This window comes from Typha angustifolia, chromosome 13, assembly GCF_048772165.1.
Source record: "Typha angustifolia cultivar Huaian chromosome 13, ASM4877216v1, whole genome shotgun sequence".
NCBI lineage: Eukaryota > Viridiplantae > Streptophyta > Magnoliopsida > Poales > Typhaceae > Typha > Typha angustifolia.
In genome coordinates, this window is record NC_133251.1 from 1,811,962 (window position 1) to 1,839,758 (window position 27,797).

Below are 27,797 nucleotides of genomic sequence, written 5' to 3' on the forward strand. Positions count from 1 at the left end.
ATGGGTCAAGACAGCGATGTGCGTTTCTTTCATTTTCTTTTAGCGAATAGATGACTGGCCAGCTGCGATTGGATCAGTAATTAAATCATTACCTCGAAAAGACATAATAATGAAGCTAATATTATTTTCCATCTATAAGAAATGCGACCAAAACCCATTTCACTTTCTAGTAATGTACAATAAACTATCGTTTGAGAGGAAAGAAAAGTAACAATCGACAAACAGCGACCAAGCCCATAAGCTGGTAAAAAAGCGACTTCAATTCCTTGGCTTCCTCATCATAAATGATGGTTATCATTGGCCCTACTTTTTCTTCCTATACGACTATGCATATAAAAGGATGTGGGCCAACAAAAATTATGGAAGATAACTGAAGGTGGTCGCAGATGTGAAGGGAAAAAAAAAATCAATAAATTTAATGATCTAGAGTGATAAACAGAGCAACCCTTCTGGAAGATTTCCAGTCATGGGAAGTGCTGTAACATATCTCTGAGGAAATATTTTACCAGTAATATTGGAAGTCGATGAGCCCTCGACTCTATCTGACTGACTACGACCATGAAACTTCCCCAGACGATTGACGATAGAGAATCTCTCTAATTCCTGGCACTCCAGTCGTACATCCAACATTGAGGTCCTCTTGTCCAATCTGAATAATTATTATAAACAGAACAGGATATTAGAAAGTAAATCGACAAAATAATATAATTTCTAAGTAATTACTTTAAATTCAGAAAGGAAATGTTGGGCAACAACTAAAGATATCCAGAATAGAAGTTCCAAATCAACAGTACTTCACCATAACATAATATCTTTGTACAAGAAAGTACAGAAGAAAGATGAAAGAATAAAAAAGAATTCAAGACCATAGTTTTATAAACAAGCAACAGAAATACAGAAAGCAAAAGATTCTTCCATCTCCTTATTTTCCTTTTCCATATATCATGCATTGAGGTTTACAATACTTTTTGCCAAAGAAGAAATACTTGCTCTATATGTGTAATGAGGCTGAGATGGTAAATCCAGCAATCCAATTCTACATTTGGTTTCCCTTTATCATCTAGTTCTACATTTGGATGGGAGAAACAGTTGGAAATTTTGAAACATAAATGCAACTTAAGTTTATGATGTTTGCAATCATAATTTACCAGTGTTCGAACTTAACAAAGTGTATATAGTTTTTCTCGCATTATGACTTATATACATATGATACAAGATAACAAGAATCTTGTGACTTTAAGAGAGGTGGGTGGCAATAAGTGTCTTGAATTGTGTAGCTAACCTGATACCCAAAGAAAAGTAGCTCAACTTGTAGGGTTTCAAGAAATGTTACAGCCCAAATTGATCTGAAACCCTAAATTTAAGACTTTCAAATGGCTTAATGTGAAACCTTATCTTAGGTGTTATCTGGACGATAAACAAGCAGAGGGCAATGGGTAGACCAAGGAACTTCAACTTCCTCTCCGACATTCTCTCCCTCTCCCCTCATTTAATCACTTTTACTTGAATTGTGTTTTGGTCGCACTTTCAACTGAGTTTCAAGCAGGCAAGGGCCAGGCAGATCCATGGCAAAGCAAAATGAGGAAACCAATTAGAATATTATTGACCATATATGCAAATAGAAGGGTCCTGTATTAGTAGCTGACCAAGATCTCACTAGTAAATTTTACTACTTTTGAAGAGTTTATATACCAGACTAACAAATCCTAACTAGAAACTAATAAACTTAAGCTTCAAAATATTTGTTGCCAAGCACTTATTCCTGGCAAAAACAAAACAGCAGTCAGTCTTTCTCTAGGCAAAACCTAGTCTGCATGCCTAGTATACAACTAACGTTTGCTTTGTTAATGAAAGATATGAAAACTTATAAAGAATAGACAAACAAAGAATGATAAGAAAGTTGTCCAGAAGGCATCCATACCTTACAAAATCACTTTCCAGCCTTTTGGATTTTCCAATGATGTCCTCCACAACTTCTGAGAAATATTGGTGTCTCGCCTTCTCATTATTCAACTTCTCAGATATTCTAAGTTATAAAGGAAAACATTCTTAGAAAATAAAGAAAGTGGTTATAATTGTTCTATGGCATGTATCAAGTATCAACACAAAAAAGCAATATGTAGTATCTCGACACTCCAGAAGCAAGTCTATGCCTAAAATATATCTAGGAATAATAATTACCTTTTCTCATTGTCAAAATTCAGCAAAGAATCACTTCCCAAGCAAGAGGTATGGCTGCATGCTTCCCCTAATGCCAATTTAGCAGCATAGTATGTCATGCTTTCATAAGCTAAAGCAGCTTCTGACTTAAGAACAACGGCTGGTACAGCAGGAAAGAGTTGCTGAGTCAGCTGAGTTGTCAGAATTAGCCTTCTTTGTGGTCGCAAAGTCAATGGACCATCCTCTAGCATTTCAGCTTCATCCTCCACCTGTAATTAGAAAGAGGTCATTAATGTCAAGATTCGCTAAACCAAGATCTCCAAAACAAGCAGTAGACCAAACACAGATAAAAATTGAACATTTGGACAAACCTTCTCAATCAATCTGTTGGTGACCTGAGACCAATCCAGCTCTGACATTCTGTGAGTAATGTAAAATGTCAGGTTCAATAGAAAGATCAAAATGAATTTAATTGAATATTAAGAGAACTCAAGTGACCTGATAGTCTACACGGTACCAAATTGCCTATTAACATAAGTAAATAAGAAAGAAAAAAGGTCACCTGATGCTTCGTGGCCTTTGGGATCCTTCAATGACCTTGTGCCAAGAAATACATTCTGGCATTTCAGCTTTCCGCTTCTTTGCTGTTTTAACCACAGGATGGTCCACAGTACCACAAGGCAGGTGAGGTAATTCATCTGCAGGGATCTTGGCGGATGGTGTGTTTTCCCCAAGACCACCCACCTTAATGTTATCAAGTCTTTGCTCTATCAACATATTACTAATCGAAACTTTTGGGAAATTGAAAGGCGGTATAGTGGCTTTCTGGTCATCATTATTAGCAACATGACCTTTTATGTACGTCCCATATTGTTCAAACCAGGAAGGAGCCATTTGATGATTGATCTTGGGAAGCTCGCTTCCTTTCGTAAAATTTAATGAGGGATCTGGACAAGGAAATGGAGCATGATTTTCAAGACTGTCCTGTCGAGCAGCGTGGGCAGCCATGGAAGATGCTTCTGTTCCAGAAATCTGAGAAGATAGGTTTGCAATTCTCTCTTCATTGTTGCTTGAAGCAAAGCTGAGCATTTTGACATCTGAAGGAAAGGAATTGTGTAAATTTGCACCAATTTTATTATCTACGGGAACTCTAAACATAGTATCCTGTCCATATACAAATCTTTGACCAGCTTTCCAGTCTATCTGTGGAGTATCAGACCCAAGGTTATCTCCTTTCAATCTCTTCCCAAACCTATTGCTTGGATCCAAATCCGAATCCTTCATAGCTTGCATTTGATGCAGTAGAGAGTAATCTTGGTGTTGAACACCTGAATTTTTAGATGTGCGTCCAGGCAAGCCAACATCATTATTGCTGCCAGCATTTCTTAGGGACGCATTTGCTGCCTGTGAGTTAACAGACAAGTCCTCTCCAATTTTTCCCTTGCTGATACCTTGCTGATGCAATCGAACCAAGGATGAAATGGAAACTGAAGAGCTTCCATCTAGCATCTTTCGTGAAGACTCTTGCCCTTGAGATGCATTTCCTCTGTTAGAACCTATGTCCACCTTCTCAGAAGATGTTTGTTTTGTGGAAGGGCCCATTATTTGTTTTTCTTCTTGATTTAGTAAATTAATAGAACTGGCATCAACCTCAGATGGAGAGCTTGCTGCTTTATTTCCCTGATCATCCACCTTCTGCAATCCTCGAAAACTGTCATCCTTTTTACTATTTGATAGAATCATTGATTGAAGCATATTAGGGGTGTGCTTGCTAGGTTGGCGTTGTTGAGCTGATAAATTTGTCCACACATTCCTGAACATTGTTGGGAAGCCAGCTCGCTGCGGCATGACGGGAATAGAAGGTTGTGAGCCTGCCCTTGTTTCTACCATAGGGAATTGCTGGCCACTTTTAATCTGAGAAAAACATGCATTCGATGGACCAATGTGATTTGTCTCTGCTGAGTGAGACTGAGAAGGTGCAGATGGATGAGCATCAGCAGAGGAGTCAAACCTAAAAGGTGGGATTTTGCCTGCGGAATCAGGGAATGCCGCCCACACAGATTGATCGCCTAAAGCTCCATCATGAGAATCATGTGGTTGTCTAATGTCAGACGTATTCACATTGTTTCGGCCAGCAAAGGGTAGATTTTGAGATTTATCATTTAGTTCATGTCCAGTTGCATTAGCATTTCGTTGTCGATACCTATAAGAAGAATCAGTGGCAGCAGCTAACAGATCATGTGGTTGTCTAACGTCAGATGTATTTGCGTTATTTCGGCCAGCAAAGGGTAGACTTTGAGATTTATCATTTAGTTCATGTCCAGTTGCATTAGCATTTTTTTGCCGATACCTAGAGGTAGCAGCTAACAAGGAATCAACCTGGTTGTGTGAATAAGAAATGTCCTTGCTTGCCTGTGCAGACATACTTTTACCCTCCAGATTCTTTCTTTGAGAAGTTTCTTGATTAGGAGGCAGAGATTGAAATGGATCTGTGGAAATCAAGGGTTCTGAATCCTTATCTCCTGCTCTGCAGTCAACATCCTTGCCACTAAGATGATTTAAGAAAGTCTGATGGGAAAATGGGTGCTCTGAAAGAGGTTGCCTTTGCGATGGTGGGGCCAATTGTAAACCAAAACCTTGAGAAGAAGGTCGATTAAGTTGCAAATGAGAAGCTTGTCCAGGTACATCAGATGCAGCAACAGTGGTGACATTCCTTGACTGGTCCACCTTTTGAAGAAGTTCAAGCATATACTGACTGCAGCAATTATGAAGTTTGTTCAAGTACAGAGAGGGCCTATCATGTATAGATTGGCTAATGCCAACACAATATGTGTTTCCTCGTAATATATGTCAATGTCAAATTGGTATATCCCAGAAAATGGCTTTCTAAATTTTAATGATGTGGTGGATAGGATAAATGCCACAAATAGGTCATTGATACTAGACTTGTAAAAAGGAGTTCTCAGGCCAAAAGGAAAAGGATTATTTGGAAAATGAGAGAGAGAGAACTGATGGATTGAGCTAGTTAGTTGTTATATTAATGCTTATAGAGATGACTTCTAGAAAATATGAAACAAAGGCTAAGTTAGCATCACAAAAGCCAAAATTTACCTTGTTGGAACTGTTCTGTCCTGAGAATGAAAAGCCGTTGATCCATCCAAGGAAGATTCAGTCGAGTCATTGTTAGGGATGGCACGTATACAATTAAGTTCCCGTTCCCCCGTTGACCTCTGTAAATTATTACATACTCATGTGAAGTAAAAGGCAAATCATGATCGAAATGTAATTATTTTTCCATTCATTTCTAACAGACAATGACACAATTTACCTCGGCAGAACCCACTGAATTGATTGATGCAACATCACCATCAGTTCGTGAGTGTCCAACATAACTTTGCTCCAGATTATTTGATCTTCCAACAGCAGAATCTGGCAAGCCTTGAGAATACCATGTTTGATTTGGAGGAAAAGAAGGACAAACTTTCATTCCTAAATTTCGTGCTGGGCGATTCTGCAACATGGGAGAACCCTCAGTATGCTGACCAGACTGACTCAAAGGATTTTGGCTGCCATTTACCAAATATTGGGCACCTTTCCCAGTAAACATGGAATTTCCACCAGTACCAAATCCACTGTTGACTTGCTGCCCATGTCCTGAATACGTCAAAACCTCCGTAGAGACCACATCTGAAGGCTCTTGGCTGCTGTCATATTTTGATCTTCTGTCAATATTATTTCCAGATGATTCCCAAGGTCGTAGTCCCCGATTTAGCTGATTCTGATTTCTTTGCACATCCTCATTACCCATGGAATGTGCAGATGAATCAGTGGCACCATGCTTCCCACACTCAATCTGACATTTAAGTACCTGACGATTCTTTTCCTCAATCACTTTTGCCATGTTTGAGTTCATAGCAGCAGCATATTTTCCCATTGAAGAGTCTGCACATTGCAGCTGGTAACTGCTCTTATCAGATTTTAGCAGTTCCAGTTCACAGCTCAGATTCACATCATTCCTACTAACATTCTGCATACTGTCATCACTATCAGAGATATTTGATGTATTAGTTCCATTTCGTGCCACGGTATGATTAGTACTCCATCCATTTCGCCTATTACTGGACTCATTAGCAACACCATGAGAGGCCATATTTTGCCGCGGAATCCAAACACCTTGTTTACTGTGTGAATCAAACTGCAATCCTGCTGGTCTTCCATATGCTTGCTCAGCCAAAAGACCATTAGATATACGCATGTGTGCTTGGAGACCACTGTCCTCTTGCTTTTTCTTGACAATCTGGCAGAACTGCTTGTTGTTGTCCTGCACAGGTGACTGCTGACCTGTACTCTCAGTTGATACTCTCCCTATCTGCTCGTATGCAGATTTGAAAAAACTAGGAACGCTAGGACAATTTATGTTTGCATCAGCCTCACAGAATGACGGAAAAGTTCTTGAAGTCAGAGAAGATGCACTCTGCAGGTTATCACCATCCCAAGTAGCTGGTTGCTTCCCATTGTCATTAGATACAGAGGACTGGTTTACAATAGACTGATCTGTTTTATTGTAACTCAAGCCGCTCCATTCTTCTTGGAATCCATTGTCACTGCTTGACGCCTCTACAGCCTCTTGCATAAGGGCACTCCAGCTCCCACTCTGGATAGATGGAAAAGCACCAGTAAGATCATTCTTTAGAGGATTCCCATGCATATAGCCTCCCGTGCAAGTGTTGGGATCCCCCCCAAAAGAAGATCTCCAGTTGTCATCTTCATTAGTACCAAACAACAATCTCTCTTCCGTTGGGTCTAAACTAGCCACACCACTAGTAGGTCTCACCGATGTCGACTTCTCTAGCAAGTTATCTGACAAATTATCATGACCAGGCCTACCATGAAATTCCTGAACTTGAACACCATGTTGCAACTGATTCATTTGCTGAAAATTCCCTAAAGTATCATTATTATCAATTTGACTTTGCACAGAAGCGTTAGCAGATGAACATTTTCCTTCAAAGTTCTGCGTAGAATTTGAAACACCCTGTTGTAAGCAAGCATATTCAGTTAAATATTGTTCAGTTTGATAAGAGTTCAATGGATCTGATCTCACTGACACCTTCTCCATCTGATTTGCTCCTACCTTGTTCACCATTTCCCTGAAATTATTACGCATCCCAAAATTTTCAGAGTATTGATCAACAGAGGCCCTGGTGCTGCTAACAGGCATACCATAGAGAGACTGATCCAATTCTTGAGGAACTAACCCCATAGATCGCATAGCCTGAACTTGACTGTTAGACAACATTACTCCATTTGGAAAATTGCTAATTGCAGGAGAGCCACCAACTTGTGTCCAGTTCACATTACCAGCAGTAAACATCTGTGGATTACTCGGTGCCCTCAACTCACCTCCCATGGAAGTATTTGACCACATAGACACATCAGTTATGGGCATTTTGTTCAGTATTGCTGGAAATTCCTCGGCAGCTGGTTTTCCAGTCACAAGAGGCTGACCAAGCGAATTCTGCTGACGAGATCCGTGATCAAGCTGCTGAAGTTGCTGTTGCCTTTTTAGCTCTTGCAGCTGCCTGTACATCAAATGTTTCTGCCATAACTGCATGTCATTAACACCATGATGCTGGGTAGGGCGAAACTGTGACATAACTAAGAGGTGGCTCCGAAGGAGCTTTTCTTGACTATAAGAAGTCAAGTTTACAAGTGCTAGACCAACTTCTCAACAGTATTCCTATGAGGTCCAAAGACTTTCCAGTTTCCAGGAGCATGTTCCGCTTAATGAATGCCAATGATCCTCCCCATAGACTATTGCCACTGGGGAAGATACCATCCACTAATATCTGCCAAGCTAGGGCTTATTGAGAAATCATAAGCTGAATTTATGATAATGCAGATCTGTTCAACCTATTTAATGCTCTTCCGCTCAAAATTTTGCTTATCTAGAGTCTTAAGATTCATGCCTTCCATTCCTTACCTCAGTCTGAAGAAAATGAAATGATTGGAACCTTAGGTACTTGGATATAAGGAAACAAGCTTCCCAACTATTAAACAAACAAATATAGTAAACAAGCATCAGCTTCACTTATTATTCCCGATTCTTTAGCTACAAAATTATCTAAAAGACATACAAAATTCTGAAGTTAAATTTTATTGCAAATAAGCACCAAAATTTTCAAACTGCATCTAAAGCTATCATATATTAGGAACAATAGCATGGTGCAGTTGGATTCCACATGGTTCGTACCTAAATGCTGTCAACTATTGCAGAAGAACATCCACAGATTAAGGATGAGAAGGGGGGCACCCACAGCAACAGTAAGAGAGTGATATGAGGGGTGAGAGGAAGGGTAGGAAGGGAGAGCAAGGGAAGACAGCTTGCCAAATATCTAACGAACGAGAGGGTCAAGAAAAAAGGAAGGTAAAGAGTAACTGTTAGTTAAAACAGCCATATAGGATTATACATTTATACCAACAATTTCCTTCTATGGCAGCTAAAGTGTGTAAGATGATGCAGCATCTTCAGGTTTCTGAAACCTGAATCAAATTTCAAATTCTCTAAAGTATCTAAAGAAACTATTGCTACTTGAGAAATCCTTAAGACATAGGATCAATATATACCAGTCGAGCATCTTAATCTTTGCAGGATTGAGAAAATGATATTGAACATGAACAATAGAAAGTACAAGTCCATTTGGCAGCCTAAACTATGGGACAAAAAAGTAATCCAGACCCAAAATCTAAAAAACTGTAATCCAAAAACGTTCTTGACGCCCAACAGATCGATTTGTCCTTCTTTATGCAGGTTTTAGTTTACCCATTGAATACACTTACATAGTCCGCTCATGCATCTTCTGATTCCATAAACTTGTCAATAATATAGCAAGATAAAGTGTTTCAGCTAAAAGTAACTCAAAACTAAAAAAAACCGTAGCTCCACCGCAGCAACGACATTGATAAACAAAACTCATCGCCGTATAATTCTTAAAACATTTCATCATTTTCAACTGGAAGTAGACAAAAACCAAATCCCTACACTTCACGCTACATCAACCAGCATCCAACTTGAACACTTCACTCACAAAAGACAATAAAAAGAAAAGACCTCAAACCCTAGAACTGCATCTCCACAAGCAAACATCATGAACTACTCCAAGCCCACTCCCTAGCTCAAACTCACCTCCAGTGCCCAGAAAAAGAAAAAAAAAAGAAAGAAAAAGCAGACGCTATATCCCCGCAAAACACAACACTCGCGCACGAAATTCCCAAAACACGAGGTCGATCGAGTCCAGAAAACAAACCAAATCGGCAGACCAAAATAAACACAAACAATCCATCAGCAAGAAAAGCTCGGAAACGACAAACCCATTCCCGATCCAGAAACGGCAAAGATTTTGGGGGTTTTTGCGGACTCACTCTGATCAAACGAGGATTCCGGCCAAAATGGCGATCGCATCGGGCTCCCTCTCCAATCTAGGGTTCGGCTTTCTCCCTCCTCTTCGTTCTAGGGTTAGCTTCCGGGTCGAAGTGAGCGAGATGGGCTTCTGTCTCTCCCCCCTCGCTGTGCGAGAGCAAATGGGGCAAAGATAAAGCGATATAGTGCGAAGATTTCAACGTAGCCAAGGGCCGAGGGCCAAGGGCCAAGGGGAGAGGTCTCGGTTCGGATCCCAACCTATCAGGCTCGAACCCGAACCGGAGAAAATAAGAACAAAAAAAACCACGATTACGCGATCCCATCCGTCCATCCGGCGGTGCACATCAGGCGGGGTGTGCTACGTTATGGATAAAGGACATTACGGCGTAGTGACGGACGTTAAAGCCGGAGACTAGCCGGTGACTTGACCGGGAATACCCGGTGTTAGTTGGTAGGTAGGTCCTATTCTGCGGTACTAAATATCTTCTTTAGATTTGGGCCCTAAAAAATTAATGATTGTTCTCTTTATGGTACAATAGTAAGATTAATGTTAATCTAAAGAGTGTTGTTACATGGAATGCCAATAATTAAGCTGCTTTTCTCTTTCTTTCTTCCTTTCTTTCTTTTTTACTGCTGGAGGAAGACATCAGATGCTACAAAATTGAAAGAAATGGGTTATTAATCAACACACATGCAGCAGTCTTCCTTTACCCATATCACTTGTGTATCTCAATTTAATGCATCTTAATTTGGCATATGTACAAGAGAATAGGATGCATGCATGCATGCATGCAAGAAAGGAGGAGAGATGGATGAAATGAGGGGGGGGGGGGGGGGGGGGGGGACTAAATAAGAGTTACGAGTGAACGAATCAGCAATCCAACAATATGGGAGGGGGTGTTTGGCATGCAACTGGGCAGGTGGTGGTCTTTCCTTGTGTCACAATTTACTCATTAACTATTGCCCAATATTTTTCAAGTGTCACATCCTTTCATCTTGGAAAATTAAAGGGAGACCGAAGTTGATTCAAATCGCTTTCTGAAGTGGGACAAGACTAGACAATCATTAGATAGAAAGGTATGCTGCCTGGATTCGTGGATGTGAATTTTATAAGAAGAATAATAATAATAATACTACTACTACTACTAAGAATAAGAGGGGGCATGAAGTGCAAGCCTTTAGAGAGATGGAATGCAATATGCATGCCAATCAATTATTCTTTGCAGCCGACTTGTTTGAGCTTTTCTTATCAAGAATTCTGCTTGCCCAACCTACCTTGTTATGTGAATCCAAATTCTTATACTAATCTAGTAATTATATTCAAGTTATCTTTGATAGATATTATTAATAAAAAAAAGGTTTCTTTGGTGCAATCTCAGGCCCATCTAACATTGTGGCCCAGCCCAAAGGAAGAAAAAAGAATTATCACAAGCATGGCCCGAATCTCCAATGAAGGCCTATAAATCAAACATTCAATCCAATTCCAACCTATTTGTAGTCAAGCATTAGCATGTTTATATCTTAATCCCAGCATGACCATATACCACACTCTTCTTATATATGTTAAAGAAATCATCAATCTTAACATTAATATCTATACATATACTCATCCTATGTGCTCGTCCAATAATAATGCATATTTCTTCTATTATGCATGCCACTAATGATGCTTCATATATCTTAGCCATTCTGAAGCAATTAATAAACTCCAGAGTTACCAACACGACCATTAAGGTGTAGAAAAGGACACGGTGGAATCCATCTCAGCTTGGGGTATAAATTAACGGCGTCAAGTCACGTCTGCATGGCAACTAATGGTTTTGTTTTTGTTTTTATTCTGACTCACGTCGCAGTCCAATTGTCCAAAGCTCCCCCCCTCCCCCTCCCCCCCTCCCCCAATCCTGCATGGAATGGATGGCTCTATTCCCCATCATTCCCTAATCAAACCTGCGTATATAATCAATCCGTGGACTATTTCTTAAAACAAGCTGTACAGCGACGCGAGGCACGCCACGTGTGCAAGCAGTACAAGGCAAAGATCCCTTGTCAGTTAAGTTACATAAACCCAAAAAGGCACAAGAGGATTTCTTCTGACCATGTATAACTCCTGTGGAGTATTATGCAGTCACATGTCAAAGAGAAAAGTGGGGTACTGGAATCCAGTGAGTGGTACTCCGAGAACATAGGAACTCCTCCTTTTTGGGGGCTATAATTACTGCATCTTATATATAAATATATAGATGTGTGTGTGTGTTATATATATAAACTACTACTGGCATATGGGCCAATGGAAGGCATCTGTGGCTCTTATACTTTTTGTCTCATCCTTGCTGTCAAATAGTTTAAAAGATCTCTGGGTTGACTCAGACTGCTTCCTGGGAGTGCGAGTCCCAATCATGAGAGCAAAAGGGACCATGCATATGGTATGAAAGATATGGTTTTGAATTAGCTTGTGGTGAGCTTTCCTGCCATGAGTTGCTAATTAACCATTTGAAAAAGGTATGCAGCGACGTATAAGGTTTCCCTTAAGTAATAGATAATAAAGAGTGGGCCAGGTGAGGTAAGTAGATTTATCCGGGGGAGGATTTAATTGAGCTACTTGGAAGTCTTGATTGGTTACACCAGGTCATCATCCTATAATTAAAGTTAAAAAGTTTAAGGATATATATATATATATACTAACCTGATGGACTGCCAGGTGCATAGAGTTTCAGCAAGCTTTTGTGCTGCATAATGACATTGTGGATGGTGTATCTGCAGAGGCGAATGAAGATATGATACAAATGTTGCAAGGATGAAGAGAAATATGAAGCACTACATATAATTGTTAGATGATTGAGGTATTAATTGGGCTTTCACCTGAAGACATTGCAGGGAGTGATTTGGGCTCTATGAAGTTGGGCCAAAGGGAAGACTGAAGTTTTTGCGCCATCTCTATCTCATATCCGATAGCTCTAAACTCCACTTAGATCCCAAAGGTACCATCTGCATGGTTGGCCCAAAGTGAATAATTCATGAGGACCGTACGCTTACTACTATTATTTAACAAGCCTGTAGAAGACTTAACATACCTGGGGATGTAGCTCAAATGGTAGAGCGCTCGCTTTGCATGCGAGAGGTACAGGGTTCGATCCCCTGCATCTCCATTTATATATATGTTTTTGGGTACATTTCCTTATAAAAACCACAAATCGATCGATCAACTTCAAAAAAAAAGCTCGTCTCGTATTATATTTATTATATATATTAAAAGTAACAAACAAATTTTAATTTGGTTATATATTTAATTTAATTTAATTTTATTAAGTTGTGTAGATCATCCAAACTTCATTCAACCTTGAGAATAGATTTGAATAACGGCTCAAGCTCTAAATAGGCTTAAACTTCGATTACACCCCTACTGTCAAACCTATATATTTACACATAACGTCAAATGATATGAAAATAATCGAACGTTATATGAAACGATCAGGTTGCAATGTATTATGTATGCAATGCTCACTTCTGCCGGCAAATCTTTCTAGTCAATGAGATTTGAACCCAACTGCTAATTTAAGATATAACAATTACTTGCAACGCCAGGAGAATTCCTGAAATGTATTGTTCTGACTTCATATCAATCCATTCATTGCTCTTCTCCTCCTTTCTCTTGTAGCCATCCTCTCCCCATACCTCAAGAAGATGTCTCCAAGATCAACCAAGCCCACCTCCCTCAACCTCCTCCCCACCTCTTCAAACATGGCAACTCCTTCCTCATTAGAGTAGTACTTCAAAAACTTATTGTAGTCAAATCTAGGCACCTCCACCCCACCCCACATCATTCTCTCCACATATTTAGTGGCCTCCAGTGTCTTCCCAGCCTTCACCAATCCACCTACAAATATGCTCTCAAAGTTGACAGATGGATCCCTCCCCTTCCTCCCCCTCTTTCCCAAATGCCCTTGTAAAAGCATTATGTATGTGTGCATGGTAGGCTCACAACCCCTCTCGAGCATTTCTCTAAACACCTGGGTGGCTTCTCCTGCCCTTTTTATCCTCAACAAACCTTTGATCAAGCCATGGTACAAGCTTATCTCTCTCTCCTCAACTGTATCAAAGATTTTGTACCCCTCCCTCACCTTCCTCCTCACGAAAAGCCCATAAATTAAAGCTCCCAGAGTTGAGTTATCTACACCAACCCCTCTCTTGAGCATTTCGCCGAACAACATGTACGCAAACGTTATCCTACCTTCTTTAGACAACCAGTCGATGACCACACTGTAAGAACCAAGACCAACGTCACAAAACCTACGCTCCCTCATGGATTTGAACATCCGCATCGCATCCTCCAATCTATTGTTCTTAAAGAAAGTGACGAGCATCTCCTCGTAGCACTCCGGCTCCGGCTCGATCTCCTCCGCGATCATCCGATTCCAAATCTTGGACGCCTCCACTAAATCCCCGGCCCGACAAAACCCAACAACCAAATGGCGATAAGTAGTGGAACCAGGGGAGATCCCACGGGCCCTCACCTTGGAGACGACCGAGTTGGCGACGTCGACCATCCTGCGATCGCAGAGCGTGCCGACGACTTGGTCGAGCGTGTCGCGGTCGGGGATGATATGGGCGCACTTATTGACCTCGCGGGCTTCGGCGAGGCCGCGGGCGGTGATGGAGATGGCGAGGGGGGTGGTGAGTCCGTCGTCGGAAGAGGATAGGGAAAGGAAGGTGGACCAGAGGAGGGAGACGTTCTTGGAGCCGGAGAGGACGGACAGGAGCTTGGCGGAGGTGGCGGGGGAGTGGGAGAAAGAGTGGAAGCGGAGGAGGAAGAGGAGAAAGCGGTGGACGGGGCGCCAGGAGAGAGGGAAGACGTTGCAGACTTGGAGGAAGAGCTCGTGGTGGGAGGAAGGGGGAGGGAGGGGGAGGGAGAGGAGGCGGGAGTGGAGGTTGGGGTCGGGAGAGTGTTGCTGCTGGTAGAGGACGGTGGAGAGGCGGATGAGGAGGGAGGGGTCGGTGGGTTTGGGGTAGGGGAGGGCGGGAAGGGAGGGAGGAGGCATCGGGGAGGAGGGGGAGGAGGACCGGTAGACAACGAAGTGTTTGAAATGGAAATCGACTACTACCTCTAATAAGGCTGCCAGCAAAATTGGACCCCATTTGGATATCCACATTGCCCTCAGTGTACAAAGAACACATGATAGTAGGAGGACGTTTGATTGCAAGAAATACATGAAGCAATCAAAAGATGCATTCAGTTAATTCACAACAAGGAAATAGCAAGCATATTAATACTTCAGGTACATCTTCTACAAAATAAGACTAGGAAATCTTGCAACCAGGTGGTGAGTGAGATACAAAAAGAATAGTTTCTAGTACATCTTCCACACGCTAGTTCGAATAACCAGGTGGGTGAATTTCCAGGATATGATTACCTCGAACAGCTCCTGAAAGAATCAGTATAGGGGCCTAAATTGAGACGAATTAGATGTTACCTATTGATGGACCTAAGTAATGTTTGTTCCTTTCAGACTTTAAAGCTTCGACATGCCTGTCACATACGGAAGAGAAATTAAAAATGGTACATACCGGAAAAAGAAGAAGAATAAGTTAATAAACTAGCAACATGAGACAATAGTTAGCATATTATATACCTCTGGAAGGCAAAAAGCTAGTGTTAAGAGAGAACTTGGCAAAAGATGAATAGAACATTGCTAGCTATTGCCGCTCAACCTAATTGGTAATTTTGTTAGTAAGACACAAAATTATCACAACTCTTGAGAAAACATGTTGCATATCTTACTAGTTAAGGATGCAAATCCACAAAGAGCATATCTGGTTTTAAGTCAGTATTGTGCAACTTCTGAAGGAATCTTGGAGATTGTCCAAGTCCAAGTTATGACCTGCGGTAGGTTTGACAGAATGAGTTTTGGAAAATTATGAAACATTAGGTAGTTAAGAATGCCTTAATGAGCTTTACCAATGAAAACAATTTTGTTAAGCCGCTTCTCTGTTCCATACCATTCTCGAGCTGGCTCAACCTCATAGACTTCTCTTACTGCCTGCTTGACAAGAGTGATAGCAAAACTTAGTCAAGATAAGGATTATGGTATGAAAAGTAAACAACTATCTCTCGGCATCATAGTTTTAGTTGTCTCAGAGAATAACCTGTAGAGTGTGAAGTTGATCAGAGTTATGGACATGCAAAACTCCCTTACAGCGATAGATGTCCATATTGGACTTCTTTTCCCACAGAAGATCCTCTAGCCATAAGCGAACCTGTAAAAGGAAGCCGATATCATGCAGATGCATGTAAACGGTTAAAATTGCACTGCTGGTGCCTCATGGATCTAATTTATCTTACACAGTTAAAAGTAGACAAATGTTAGCTGTTGAGAATGAAATTATAAAATTAAAAGCATCTACCTTGTCCAAATCAACTGGTTGCGGCTCATAAATGCACAAGGTACACACAGAACTGTCGTGACGACTATTGGCAGGTAATGATTTACTATACTCCAAAAGCTCAGCCAAATGATTCAGATTCTGATCAAAGCAAACACGCATTACGAGATTGCACCAATCATATTCAGGTATGGAAACAAACTGCGGCTACGGCAGATGGAATACAATTGACTGACCTTCGCACTGTATGCTTGGCGATCCAATACTTTATGCAAGTCAACTTGACAACGGACAGAAGGAATCACAGTAGCAAGAGAGTTGATGTCATGAATCTTCCTTTCCAAGTCCTCCAAATCATCTGTCGCACCAGATCTAGGAGCTTTCTGAGAGATCAAGTCAATTTTGTTCAAAATTACAACATCCTGCAATGAAGGGAATAAAATCATGATTCACATTGTAAGTGAGATTATTTTAAATACAATGCATTTGAATCTCTTTAATAAGAAGATGAAGAACCACAATCTAGAAATTTATCAGAACTTATGAGATTGTCAAACAGTATTTGGAGAAAAACTGGGGAAAATTGCAGACTAAGAACTGAATACTGGAATAGAGAACTATATGTTTACCGCAAATGCAATCTGAAGAAACGCTTCAGGGAACGAGGCAGCACTATGCTCATCAAGTTGCAGCCTTAGGTTTTTTGCATCTACAACCTGTAAAAAAAGAAAATAAATCAATCAAAGTTCATAAAGTGTCTGAGTATGCCTTTTATAGTAGGCTCTTCTGAAGTAGTTACTTTTACCAAAACAATTACATAAAAATATTTGATCAGTAAGAACCACTGAAAGCTGTTTCTTTCTTTGCAAAATCAAGGAAGGGTAGCCAGCCGGTCATCAAGAAGATAAGGGAAACAATGTCCTTACAAAAAGCATACAAGACGAGCAAGAAGACGACAGTGGCTACAAGAGACCATTGATGAAAATAAATATCTCTACAGTAAAGAACCTTACAGTAATGATAGAATCAAGTCTAACTGCTGATTCCAGCTGATCATCCAACCAAAGAATGGAGACCAAGGGAGCAGGATCGGCCACCCCTGTTGTCTCAAGCAATATGTGATCAAGTCTGCACCAAAAGAGTTATATCAAAAATCACTATAATCAACCCTGATTCCATTTAGTACATAGTCCATGACACCAAATTCAGACCAATGATGCGAGAAGAATAAACAGCTACTAGACCATAATCATCCAAAGATATCCAACTATTATATATTGCAAAATCAACCAAAAAGAAGATCAAAGGTTCTAAGAGTAACAATAAACTTTTTGCATAAAGACATAAAAAAGCAGGCAGATGTTCATAATATGATTTATTTAGTTTAAGTGATTCTCCAATAAATTAAAATGCATAGAAGTAGGAAATTATAAGATCTAACCTCTCTTTCCTCTGTACAAGTTGTTCCAATGCTTGAACGAGACTGTGTTTTACTGTGCAACAAACACACCCATTTGGTAATTCAACCCATTCCTCCACAGTTGCACCACCTTTTCCCTCATTAATCATGGCCCTTTCCACACCGATTTCCTCGCCAAACTCATTCAGTATCACAGCAATCCTTTTCCCATGTTGGGCATGCAAAATGTAATTAACCAACTGAAAATTTTTAGGATAAGAAACTACTCATGTTGAAAAATAAAAATGCAAAGAAGTACCAAAGGAAATGTTTAATTCCATATGTTGAGAGAAATCAGGCCATTTAAAATGCTACCCATTATATCAAATAACTGGCAAACAGATTCACAAACAGCAAATTAGTCCTGCCTTTCTAATAACAAATGATTCAGTAATTTCGCAAAACAATATAATACTAGCCTATATAATCCATTTTACTGAGTCCAGCCAAAAAATTCAAAACTAATGGATAATCCCGAAATTCATCCTTTCCCTCAAATTAAATATGCGCGGTAAATCAAGAAGTTCAAACAGAATCGATTTCTTCACGAATTAAGTTACCGCCATTAATACTGAACTGACCACTTATAGTACTGTAAAACCCTTAAATCAAGCAAAATTATGCGAGCAAATTGTAGATTAACAATATATGAATCGCCGGAGAGTAGAAAGGAGAGATGATATACAAAAACTAATCGGGCATCCAGGGAGACGAGATCTCACCGTAGATTTCCCCGCGCCGAGGTAGCCGGTGATGACGGTGACCCCGACCGGAGATTCACCGACAAGTTCCGGCGGATTAATCGACTGGGACGAGGATCCGGGCAAATCCTTCTCGTATATTTCTTCGATCCGAACGGCGAGGGGAGGGTTCTCGTCGTCTTCTTCCATAGCCGTCGCAGTGCTTGCTAGAGGGAATAGCGTGATAGCGTGGGCAGCTTATGAGAGGGATTTGGGCGTGGTCCTTAGACGGCGTGCCTCTTAAATAGTTTCTTTTTGGGAATTAAATTAAATAGTTAAATTTCATTTGAGCATTATTATTAGGAGGTAACAAGTTTAATTAAATGAGTTTTATCCCATAACAATACAACCCCATAGTTTAACAAAAATAAAAGGCAAAATAATATTAATTAATGTACAAACACTTTGAAACTGGGGCTTGGTTAAATAACAAAGATGGATATATATATATATATATATATATATATATATGGTTAGTGTCAGAATTACTGGGTGTCATTGGTATTTAAATATAGAAATAATACTCTATTATAACATAAGTCATTTTAACTGTTTGACCTTTTCTTTAGGGTGTGTTTGGTTGTTGATTAGTGTGGAGGGAATAAAGTGGTAAATAAAACACAAACTCTTTTTATAGTTTAGCATTCAAATATGTCTCTATTCTGTTATATTGTTTAATTAATCTTTTAATATTCTATTAGCAAATTTAAAGACAAAAATTAAAGATTAGATATTATAACTTACGGATATTATAATTCGTGCTAATTTTTATATTAGATAACGAGTATAATGGTAAGCATATTATTTTTGTTATTTTCTTTCTTTAAATCAAACATAAATTTATTTATTTATTTATTTTTCTCTCTGTTACATCAAAATAAAATAAGATAAAATTATTTTATTTTATTTCTCTCATTTTCTCACATACTCTCTCAATTCAAACACAGTATTAAAAGAAGTGAAAAACTTAGTTTTAATTGTACTCTTTTTATCAAAGTATAATGGTGTAAATAAGCCTAGCCTGAGTAAGTCCGGTACAATTCAAGCTCAGGCTCTGATTGTTTAATAAATGAGCCTTATCAATTTGTTTAGGCTTAGCTTGTACAATAAACTTGCCTAAGCGAGTCTGCTCAGGTGGGACTTTTTTAATAAATGCTAACTCGAGCTTTAAATGAGTTCAAAAAACTTAAATAAGTTGTTGGATCAAAAATTTAATGACTTATATATATATATATATATATATATATATTTTAAGCCTATTGAGCTGAGGGATGAGTTGGCCCAAGTTAGACTTTGTTTAATAAAATAGCTATGTTTGAGCTTGAGCATGAGCATGCAGCTCGTTTATTTTGACAGCCTATCAAAGTACCATTGTAACATTTATTTTTAAAACTTTTAATCAACCAAAACAAAATACAAGTGCCCTACATTGGTGAGTACACAAATGGAAAGTCCACATGTTAGTTCTCTCACACAGTGGGTGTTGCTGGTCACTTTCCTAGTATGTTCTCAAAATAATTATTTTCCTTCCCAACTTACATGGGAGGCAGGCAAACCATGCCATCCAAATAAAATCTAAAAAATTTGAATCTAAGATTTGAAACCCTTTTTTTTTTCTTTTTGTTGAGAAAAGTAAGCCTAGACCCTGTTATATTTATTTATTTAATTTTTTTTTTGGTAGATAAAATAATTTGAACAATTCATGTTAATTGCACCATATCATATATATATATATATATATTAATTATGAGAGCATTTTTGTTGCCAAAAAGATAGGTGCCCATTCCGAAATGCATGGCACAAAAAACCAGCTAAGATATGCATCTCATATCGCTGGCTGGCGCAAAAACGAAACGAAGAACAACACTTGGAAATATGAAAAATAAAGGCATTCTCGTTCTACGACGTCGTCATCTCCTTCCCCTCTCCACCGCCGTAGAAATCGAGGAGATGCTTCAAGATCTCCACTTGGGTCCGCAACCTTAGTATGTAATCCGCCGTCTCCTCGAAGAGATCCTTCTTCTTCTTAGTCTCGCCGCTTTCCATGGATGGTATCAGCCGCTTCAGTGCCTCCAGCCTCTCCGCCACTTCTTTGGACGACGCGTTCGAGCTCGGCTTCCTTCGCCCATGGCGGCAGCACTTCCTCGATGGACTGAGAGCTCTTCTCCTCAAGTAGGTCTCCATATATGCGGTCTTCCGGCATGTGGGTCTCGAGGTCGACCTCGAGAAGGAGATGGTCATGGCGTTAGAGATAGAGATAGAAGAAGCAAGAGAGAGATAGAGGAATGGAAAGTATTTATGGAGTTTTTGTTCTTCCTCTCTCTGGTAGTAGTAGAGAGAAGAAGAGGAGGAGGTTAAGTATTGGAGTTCGTAGAGGAAGGACCTCGTTTTTGTTCAATTCACGACACTGCCACTGCTCGTTATAGTGAAAACATAATATCTAAACCCAACGGTGGTGCCTTCTCCGTATTTTAATATAACGGTAATAAGAAGAACAACGATGACCATAAACGATGTACCGTCTATAAGTGGACGCCCAGGAAAATTGTTAGAAAAATTAGGGGCAATTGTGTACTGGAAAAAGTTAAGAGAAAGAAGTAGAGGCTGGCAAAAGCCTGTGGTCCAGCAACGGAAACATGTGAGAGCTCAAAACCTTCACGTGCCTCAATTCCCAAATTGCCCTTCACTCCGGGAGCCAACGCTGCCAACCCGTAAACACAAAGCTCGTCTCTCCTTTCTCACACAAGATTTACACCCATCCCCCACCGGCTACCTGGGCCCACGCGCTCAGATTAGGGTATTAATTATGGGTCACGGAGAAGTGTGCGTTAATTAGTACCGTTTGTCCACGTGGGCGTCAGCAACTGCTCCCCGTTACGGTACCAAAATGCCCCTGACACGAGGGCTCGCTCCTTCCCCATCCGACGGCCGGTATAGCTCCAAGTATCCCATTCCACGTTGCTGCTAATCTTATAGGAGAACTAATGCCTAAATTTTCTAGGTACTTTTATATGTCTCAATATACCCTCCATGTTAATTAAGTTAATAGTTTTAGTTAAAATATAATCATAAAAATAAAAGAGTTCTGTGGTACAATGTGCTATCTCTAAATTTTTTTTTTGTTTAAAAAATTTACTATTTTACTAGGTACTTTTATATGTCTCAATATACCCTCCATGTTAATTAAGTTAATAGTTTTAGTTTAAATATAATCATAAAAAAAATTAAAAAAATTACTATTTTACTATAAAAATTAAACTATATACCAAAGTTCTGGCAAGGAACAAAAGGACCCCAGCAGTAAGCGAAAAGGATGCAGGTTCTCTTGTAGCTAATATAGTTGACGATTTGACGAAACTAATACAAAGTAAAAGAGAGAGTGAAACGGGACGTATGTTGCACTGGCAATGACAGGCGTTGGGATTGGAAGGGGGAAAATGAAAAAAAAAGAGGTGGTGGTGGTGGTGGGGAGAGGGGAGAGAGGAGAGGGGATAAAGATGATGGATGCATCGAGAAAAGAGGGAGGGATCAGGGATGTTATGAGTTGGGAAATGTAGCCCAGCGAAATTGCCGCGTTGTAGCGAGAAAGACATAGAAGTGCAGAGGAAGGGGGGGGGGAGAGGGAGAAAGGCCGGGGGATCACATCACATGGGAATCACATGGTGGGGAGCAGCGGCCAGCATGTGTGTCGACTGTCCAGAGGAGAGAGGGGTGGGTGCGGGGGGCATAATGGGAATGTAGTCAGTCATGTACTGCGTGTTTTCTACATTCCTAACACCCACCACCCGAGATAAAAAAGGGGGATTTTTATTTTTATACAATACCTGAGTGATTCTGCAGTTCAATTGAGTAACAATTTAGAAACACAGTAAATTAGTATCACTATATTTTTCATATATATATATATATATATATATATATGACGATAATAAAATAAAAGAGGCAAGTGCAAGTGAACTTGGTGATCACCCTGTATTTCAGCTGCCTTGATGAGCTAGAATCTGAAATCTGTCTGCCTCCTTCAGGGCTGAATGGCAAGTAGAGGCTGGAAAGGAGGTAAAAGGAAGAGATCTGTAAGGATAGACAAGACAGACAGACAGACAGACAGACAGAAAGATGAGGAAAACTGTAAAGAGAAAGAGGTATTACTGTGTCGAGGCTAACTGGTTTCCCATCCTCGGCAAGAATCTCCACGACTGTTCCTGATTGATCGGCCTGCACACGAGAAAAAGAGCTTTAAATACATTCATAATGCAAGCACTCATATGCACTCTCTTGCTTTCTTGAGATTGACTTTGATTTTTTCTTTTATAAGCTTCATAAGCATCAAAAAGATTGTAGTTATTCAGCATTTGAAATTGATCACTTCCAATAACCTGCCTTTTCCAGTATGAGTTGCTCTTTTTTAGAATAAGAGATCTTACATATACTTCTTTCAAAGAAGCAAAGGACTGACTCTGCCCGTAATTTAAAGCTCATAGAATAACCAAAGCTTTCAGTCGACTTTCTGAGACTTATGGGGTGCATGGCCCTTGTCTTCAGCTAATGAGCCAGATGTTAAGTTGGTACTAGAGTTCTCTTGATAACAGTTTTTAGAATGCAGGTGCAGGAAATCAAAAACATGATTTCTGACATCTCAACCATTTACAGTTTCGCAGAAAAAACTGAAAAAAAGGGGTCTCCCACTGCAAAAGGGTCCTATCGGTTTAGGTTATAGGAGGCAAGATAAATAGCTGTAACACCAATTGAGGAAAAGGTGTTTAGCATTACTCAAATCCTAGCCATAGGGTGCATGGTGGCAAGTCTTAGAGTCACACTAAGGTTTAAACAACCTCCAACATATAAATAATGAATGTGCTAAGGATTTGCAGAACATTTTGGAGAATTGCATAATTGAGATGTGATGTAGTGGAGAGAAGATTACCTCGATCTCATTCATCAACTTCATGGCTTCAATGATGCAAACAACCTGTCCTTTCTGGACTTTATCTCCAACCTACATAATATGCTTGGATTAGATGGAAATGATTTCTACTTTGCATAATATAACAGAAGGCACAATATTTGATGGCAACTAAATACCCTGCTGAGAGAGAGATAATCCAGTAAGTTCAGCATGGATCAACAAATAACTAAAAGCACTAAAGATGGAAAGGCCAAAAATGCCATTGCATGATAGATAGATAGAAAGAAAAGGAGGATGAAAAACTGTTGCACTTGATTCACACATGCAGTTAAGAACATGAAGAGATGTATCAGAATTCCATGTGTACACCATGCAGTTTACAATAAAGAGAGCATAAAAGGCACGATGTGAAATAAGTTGACGAGAAAGAGAAAATGATGTACGAATTCACGTACATAAGATTAGATCCATCATAGGTTCTATACACTGATAATGCTGGAGGGCATGCGCAGAACTAACAGAAGACAATCAGGCATTCAATCTTTCTAAGGAAATTGGGAGGTTACCTTGATGAATGGAGGCTCCCCAGGTGCTGGGCTTCGGTAGAATGTACCAGCCATCGGGCAGTTGAGAGGAGGAAGTGATGACTTGCCTCCCACCTTTGCAGCAGGAAGAAGGGCTGGTGCTGCTGCTGGAGCAGCTTTAACAGGACTTGCAGCTGCAGGAGGAGGGGCAGATTTTGAAATTGGAGGTTGAGGTGGTTGCATGAATTGTGGATACTGAAACATAAGGGGAGGAGTGGTAGCAACAGGCTGTAGCAGAGCTTCTTTCTTTTTTATGATAATCTCACAGTCATTAAACTTTAGGCTCAACTCCATTATATCCTTTGAATCCACAAGCCTGCTCAGAAATCACAAACAAGACAAAATCTTAGGCAACTTCAACAGAAGCTAGAAGTCTAGAAAGACTAAAAAGTACGTCCTCCCCTAATAGCGAATCAGACTTCATAGTATGGGCTTGCTTGTCAATAAAGTTTTTAACATAAAAGTTAACCAGCTAATTTCACTGCAACACCGGAGTCAAGACCACAGCAACTACTGGAGCTTGGGACAGTAAGTAGATGTTCTTGTTGGCACTAAAAGAACTAACCCTGAATACTGAACAGTTCAGTTCTAGAAAGTGAACAACAAAAGGAGGAAAACTATCTCACTAATACTATGAATATGCTGACTGAACCTAGAGGTTTTAGTTTATCTCAATTTTAGCCAATGTTAGACTGGTAGTTCAATATTTTTCCCTCATCGACTAAAAGAAAGAACGGGCAAAGGGGCTGCTAAATTTTCTTTGATATGCTTCTAAAGTTTTAAGCATTACAGAGAAGACATTGTACTTACTTAACAAGATGTGAAGCTTCAGCCATAAAGGCAGATAATGCAGACTCTGGTACCGGAGCTTGACCACAAGATCCCTTTGTTGTGTCAGAATTCTTGGTCTTGGATGATTGAGTTTCTGACTTGGTAGATGTCAGTGGGGCAGAATTTGATGAACCTTTGACAGGAACCTATGAAATGGTATGATTGTATAATAGAAAAGAAAGTTCCCTTTCAATCGTTAGGATGAGGACTTGAACAAAGTCAAGTAACTACCTCTTGTAGCTGTGCCTTCAGAATGGTTGATCCTCTCCCATCAGATCCCTGCAAAAGAGTTAAACCTCTGAGCATTAATCTAATCAGAAAGAAATAAAATGTTCGTCCAATATTATGTTTTAATTTTCATAATTACATTAATGACAATCTCAGGCATTCACCTCAGTATCTCATATTGACAATACTCAGGCATATGTCATTTCAAAGTTGCCCAACATTCTGAACCATAAAGTTTTGTTTGATCTGAGACCAGCTTAGAGGGTGTATTGAGATCTCACAACAAACTGGACCTACCATGATCTGGTTTTGTGGAGGACATCCTCATTAATTTCCCAGTCTATGGAAGCAGGGTATAATAGAGATACTCCCTCCAAGGTACTTCTGCCTATTAAGAATTACTTCCTCCCCAAATTGAAAAAAATAGCACACCGAAGTTGCATTCCTTGTAGTCAGTCAAAGACCAATTTATTGTAAAATCGTTAGATTCTAAGCCTCTCCTCCACAATTCAGGCTTAGTGCTCAATGTTCTGTTAAATTTCATCGATTAAAACAATGCTATCACCCTGAAACTTCATCTAGCAATTTAAATAGAACGTAAATAAAATCGTAGGTTCGTAACTTCAACTAGATCCCTTACTTTTCAGCATCAATTATCTCATAGTAGCAACCTAGCAACCCCTTCTCCTGGAGATGCACACATGCTTGTTACTTCAAATATTTACCAATTAATTATTTTCGCCCAACAACTACAGTAGATGATTCTGACTAGTCTTCTTATCATCAAAGTACTCTTCACAATGTCGAATCATGAGTTAAAATTCCTCAAAAATCATAATCTGAAAGCTATTCATATTAACATGCAATATTAGAATATCGATCACGCAACCGTACGAAATACGAAAAATATTTCCCATATATTACTTGGCACGCTCAGTTCGCTCCCTTAAACAATAAAACAGTGCTCCTTTTCTCACGCAAGAGAAACCTCATTTTCTTTGATCCATTTCAAATGCTTAACCATTGCTTGCTTCCTTAAAATCAATTATCTCTCCTTTTCACCAAGAATCAAGAAACAAATCATAATTGAAGCCCCTCCAACGATCCCCAGATCAAATATTTACTCCAAAAATTCCTTCTTTCCCACCACAGAGCAATCAAATGAAAGGAAACTGAAAACACCCACCTGCATTAGAGGAAACCGAGGCCTCCAAGATCCGACAACGGCAGGCGACCCAACCTTCGAAACCGAGACAAGCGAGCTCGCCCGCTGCCGAGTGCTGCGAAAGTGCGGGACGCGTGAACCGGCGACGGAGCACTTGGGGCAGGGCACTGAGGCCGTCGCCATCTGAGATCGCAAGAGGATCAGAAACCCTAGAACCCAAAGATGAGATGATAGTAGAGGAGAAGAGTCGTCGGAGTTAAGAAAAAAATGAGAGGAGAATGGAGGAGGCGGAGGGAACGAAGCGCGAGGGAGAGAGAAAGAGAGAGAGAGATGTGCGTGTCAAACGTCGATGCGATCTCGGCCGTCCGTTCGATGAGAACGAGAAGGATGTAGGCCTGATTAGGGCCCACACGGCGTTATGCTTCCCGGGGTTTAGGAACCACCTGCGTGTCACGTGCTGGAAAAGTGGGCCAATCAGATTGCCACAAATAAACCCACACGTGTCACTCCCAGCTATTGAACTAATAAGCTACACGGTCACAAACCGCTCGAGACTCTTCTATCCTCCTACCCGGCTTTGTTGGATATAATTTTCATAAAAAGAAATTATATTTTACACTCTCTCTTTTTACTTATTTACGATTAACTTTATTAGAATTTTTTTTTTTACCTTCTGAATTAAGCTAGAATTGTATTAGAAGAAGAAGAATAGAAGTTGGAAGAAGCCAAAGATGGTTGGAGGAGTACTCACTTTAATTTTTGGTTAGAGAAGAAAATAAAATCTTATCATGCTCAATTAAAAAAAATATAGGGGCATCTTAGATATTTAGAAAAAAATAATTTATAATGAATAAAATATTTATTTTCTACCTGGTCCGCCTAAATATTTACAATGAATGAGATACTTCTTTTCTATACCATCTACCTAAATATTATTACTAGAAAGTGAATTTCGATGAATTAATTGTTTTCTTCAATAAAACTTGAAAAGAGAAAGTTATGTTATTTTTAATAAGTAAATATATTACTATTCTGTTTTATATTTGTAACTAAAATAAAAAGTAGAGAAGCACCCCTTAACCTAAGGAGTATTTTGTAAATGTTTAATAAAATATAGGACTTAAATTATAAATATAAAAAATACAGGCCGTAAATGTAGGTTAAAAAAAGGCAGCTTATTAGATGCAAATGTCTTAATCTTTTAAACAGCTTCGCGTCTGCAATTAAAAAAGTAAAAGTTAAGATTTTTTTTTAAGAGTAGAAAGCTATGATAAATTAGATTAGAATATTTCGTCCAAGAAAGTTGGCTGAAGTATCAAAAAGGAGGAGCAAACATAATCGTTGGGGGAGATCCTTAACAGACCCCAACGAGCAAAATCAGGAAGTCAATTGCCCTTGGTGTGCAACCCAGTTTGCCACCTTATTGGCTTCCTTAAACACATGGGAAACTTTGACCTCACTAAACCCTCTCAATATTACAGAACACTCCTCCATTACAGCCCGAATCCGCCAAGGCCACACCTCTCCCTTATTCACGTACTGAACTAGCTCGAGGGAGTCTATCTCGATCTCAAGCTTGGAGCAATTCTGCATCTTAGCAAGACAAAGGCCCAACCGTAATGCCATGGCTGAAGTGCCCCATCATTCGTTTTGAGAACAGCACCAGCCCCACTTGGTAGACCATCAATTGGGGTTACTTCATTATGTTTAACTTGCACCACCCTAGTTCTGGCCGTTTTTAGCTAATCTGTACTCAAGAAGGCTGCTTCAGCGGATTGCTATCCTTGTGCCAGTATTGCTTAGCCAACTTCATGGCCTTCCATGCTGCCACTCTTAGCTGAATCACATCTTCTTCGAAGGCGACTACATTGTGCTATTTCCAAATGGTTCACAAGGTGGCAACAATGACCGCCTTCATGAAACCCT

General features: G+C 39.8%; 4 protein-coding genes and 1 non-coding gene across 7 annotated transcripts; 1 reads left to right on the top strand and 4 right to left on the bottom strand.

Moving 5' to 3' along the window:
• Nucleotides 1–104: 104 nt before the first annotated feature.
• LOC140775153 (uncharacterized) lies at nt 105–9,767 on the bottom strand. Of its 2 annotated transcripts, none has more exons than XM_073118420.1 (8): nt 9,583–9,767; nt 5,489–8,149; nt 5,272–5,390; nt 2,723–4,915; nt 2,532–2,580; nt 2,182–2,429; nt 1,922–2,026; nt 105–649 (listed from the first exon to the last, which is right to left on the bottom strand). In XM_073118420.1, the coding sequence occupies exons 2-8, from the start codon at nt 7,814–7,816 to the stop codon at nt 424–426; spliced, it is 5,268 nt and encodes a 1,755-aa protein (XP_072974521.1). In that variant the 5' UTR covers nt 7,817–8,149; nt 9,583–9,767; the 3' UTR covers nt 105–423. The 2 variants fall into 2 exon arrangements, with proteins under 2 accessions (XP_072974521.1, XP_072974522.1); XM_073118421.1 differs by having other exon boundaries at nt 5,489–8,210.
• A 2,886-nt stretch (nt 9,768–12,653) lies between these two features.
• TRNAA-UGC (transfer RNA alanine (anticodon UGC)) lies at nt 12,654–12,726 on the top strand. The gene has a single exon. It is a non-coding gene; the product is annotated as a tRNA-Ala (tRNA).
• A 209-nt stretch (nt 12,727–12,935) lies between these two features.
• Nucleotides 12,936–14,787, bottom strand: LOC140775106 (putative pentatricopeptide repeat-containing protein At1g26500). Its single transcript, XM_073118367.1, has one exon. It carries the CDS (start codon nt 14,785–14,787, stop codon nt 13,192–13,194), a length of 1,596 nt encoding a protein of 531 aa, XP_072974468.1. The 3' UTR covers nt 12,936–13,191.
• Nucleotides 14,788–15,041: 254 nt separating this feature from the next.
• LOC140775107 (uncharacterized) lies at nt 15,042–18,365 on the bottom strand. Its single transcript, XM_073118368.1, has 11 exons — nt 18,140–18,365; nt 17,400–17,617; nt 16,972–17,086; nt 16,588–16,674; nt 16,195–16,380; nt 15,980–16,099; nt 15,722–15,832; nt 15,534–15,615; nt 15,357–15,456; nt 15,208–15,286; nt 15,042–15,104 (listed from the first exon to the last, which is right to left on the bottom strand). The coding sequence occupies exons 1-9, from the start codon at nt 18,305–18,307 to the stop codon at nt 15,395–15,397; spliced, it is 1,149 nt and encodes a 382-aa protein (XP_072974469.1). The 5' UTR covers nt 18,308–18,365; the 3' UTR covers nt 15,042–15,104; nt 15,208–15,286; nt 15,357–15,394.
• A 3,414-nt stretch (nt 18,366–21,779) lies between these two features.
• LOC140775090 (biotin carboxyl carrier protein of acetyl-CoA carboxylase, chloroplastic-like) lies at nt 21,780–26,216 on the bottom strand. Of its 2 annotated transcripts, XR_012106684.1 has the most exons (8): nt 25,893–26,216; nt 24,710–24,757; nt 24,458–24,624; nt 23,630–23,963; nt 23,082–23,153; nt 22,307–22,372; nt 22,127–22,202; nt 21,783–21,991 (listed from the first exon to the last, which is right to left on the bottom strand). XR_012106684.1 is itself a non-coding variant. In XM_073118348.1 (7 exons), exons 1-7 carry the CDS (start codon nt 26,052–26,054, stop codon nt 22,179–22,181), a joined length of 873 nt encoding a protein of 290 aa, XP_072974449.1. In that variant the 5' UTR covers nt 26,055–26,215; the 3' UTR covers nt 21,780–22,178. The 2 variants fall into 2 exon arrangements, 1 of the variants encoding a protein (XP_072974449.1); XM_073118348.1 differs by having other exon boundaries at nt 21,780–22,202; nt 25,893–26,215.
• Nucleotides 26,217–27,797: the final 1,581 nt, after the last annotated feature.

Excerpts from the sequence above, each read along its gene's own strand:
- LOC140775153 (XM_073118420.1), bottom strand. The coding sequence starts at position 7,816 with ATGTCACAGTTTCGCCCTACCCAGCATCATGGTGTTAATGACATGCAG. Across the intron at positions 5,391-5,488 it reads ATTCAGTGGGTTCTGCCGAG|AGGTCAACGGGGGAACGGGA; the intron begins GTAAATTGTGTC and ends AATAATTTACAG. Across the intron at positions 650-1,921 it reads CTGGAAAGTGATTTTGTAAG|ATTGGACAAGAGGACCTCAA; the intron begins GTATGGATGCCT and ends ATAATTATTCAG.
- LOC140775106 (XM_073118367.1), bottom strand. The coding sequence starts at position 14,787 with ATGTATTTCTTGCAATCAAACGTCCTCCTACTATCATGTGTTCTTTGT.
- LOC140775107 (XM_073118368.1), bottom strand. The coding sequence starts at position 18,307 with ATGGAAGAAGACGACGAGAACCCTCCCCTCGCCGTTCGGATCGAAGAA. Across the intron at positions 16,675-16,971 it reads GACTTGATTCTATCATTACT|GTTGTAGATGCAAAAAACCT; the intron begins GTAAGGTTCTTT and ends CTTTTTTTACAG. Across the intron at positions 15,833-15,979 it reads AACCAGTTGATTTGGACAAG|GTTCGCTTATGGCTAGAGGA; the intron begins GTAGATGCTTTT and ends TTCCTTTTACAG.
- LOC140775090 (XM_073118348.1), bottom strand. The coding sequence starts at position 26,054 with ATGGCGACGGCCTCAGTGCCCTGCCCCAAGTGCTCCGTCGCCGGTTCA. Across the intron at positions 23,964-24,457 it reads GAAGCTTCACATCTTGTTAA|GCTTGTGGATTCAAAGGATA; the intron begins GTAAGTACAATG and ends ATTTCTGAGCAG. Across the intron at positions 22,373-23,081 it reads AGTTGATGAATGAGATCGAG|GCCGATCAATCAGGAACAGT; the intron begins GTAATCTTCTCT and ends TCTCGTGTGCAG.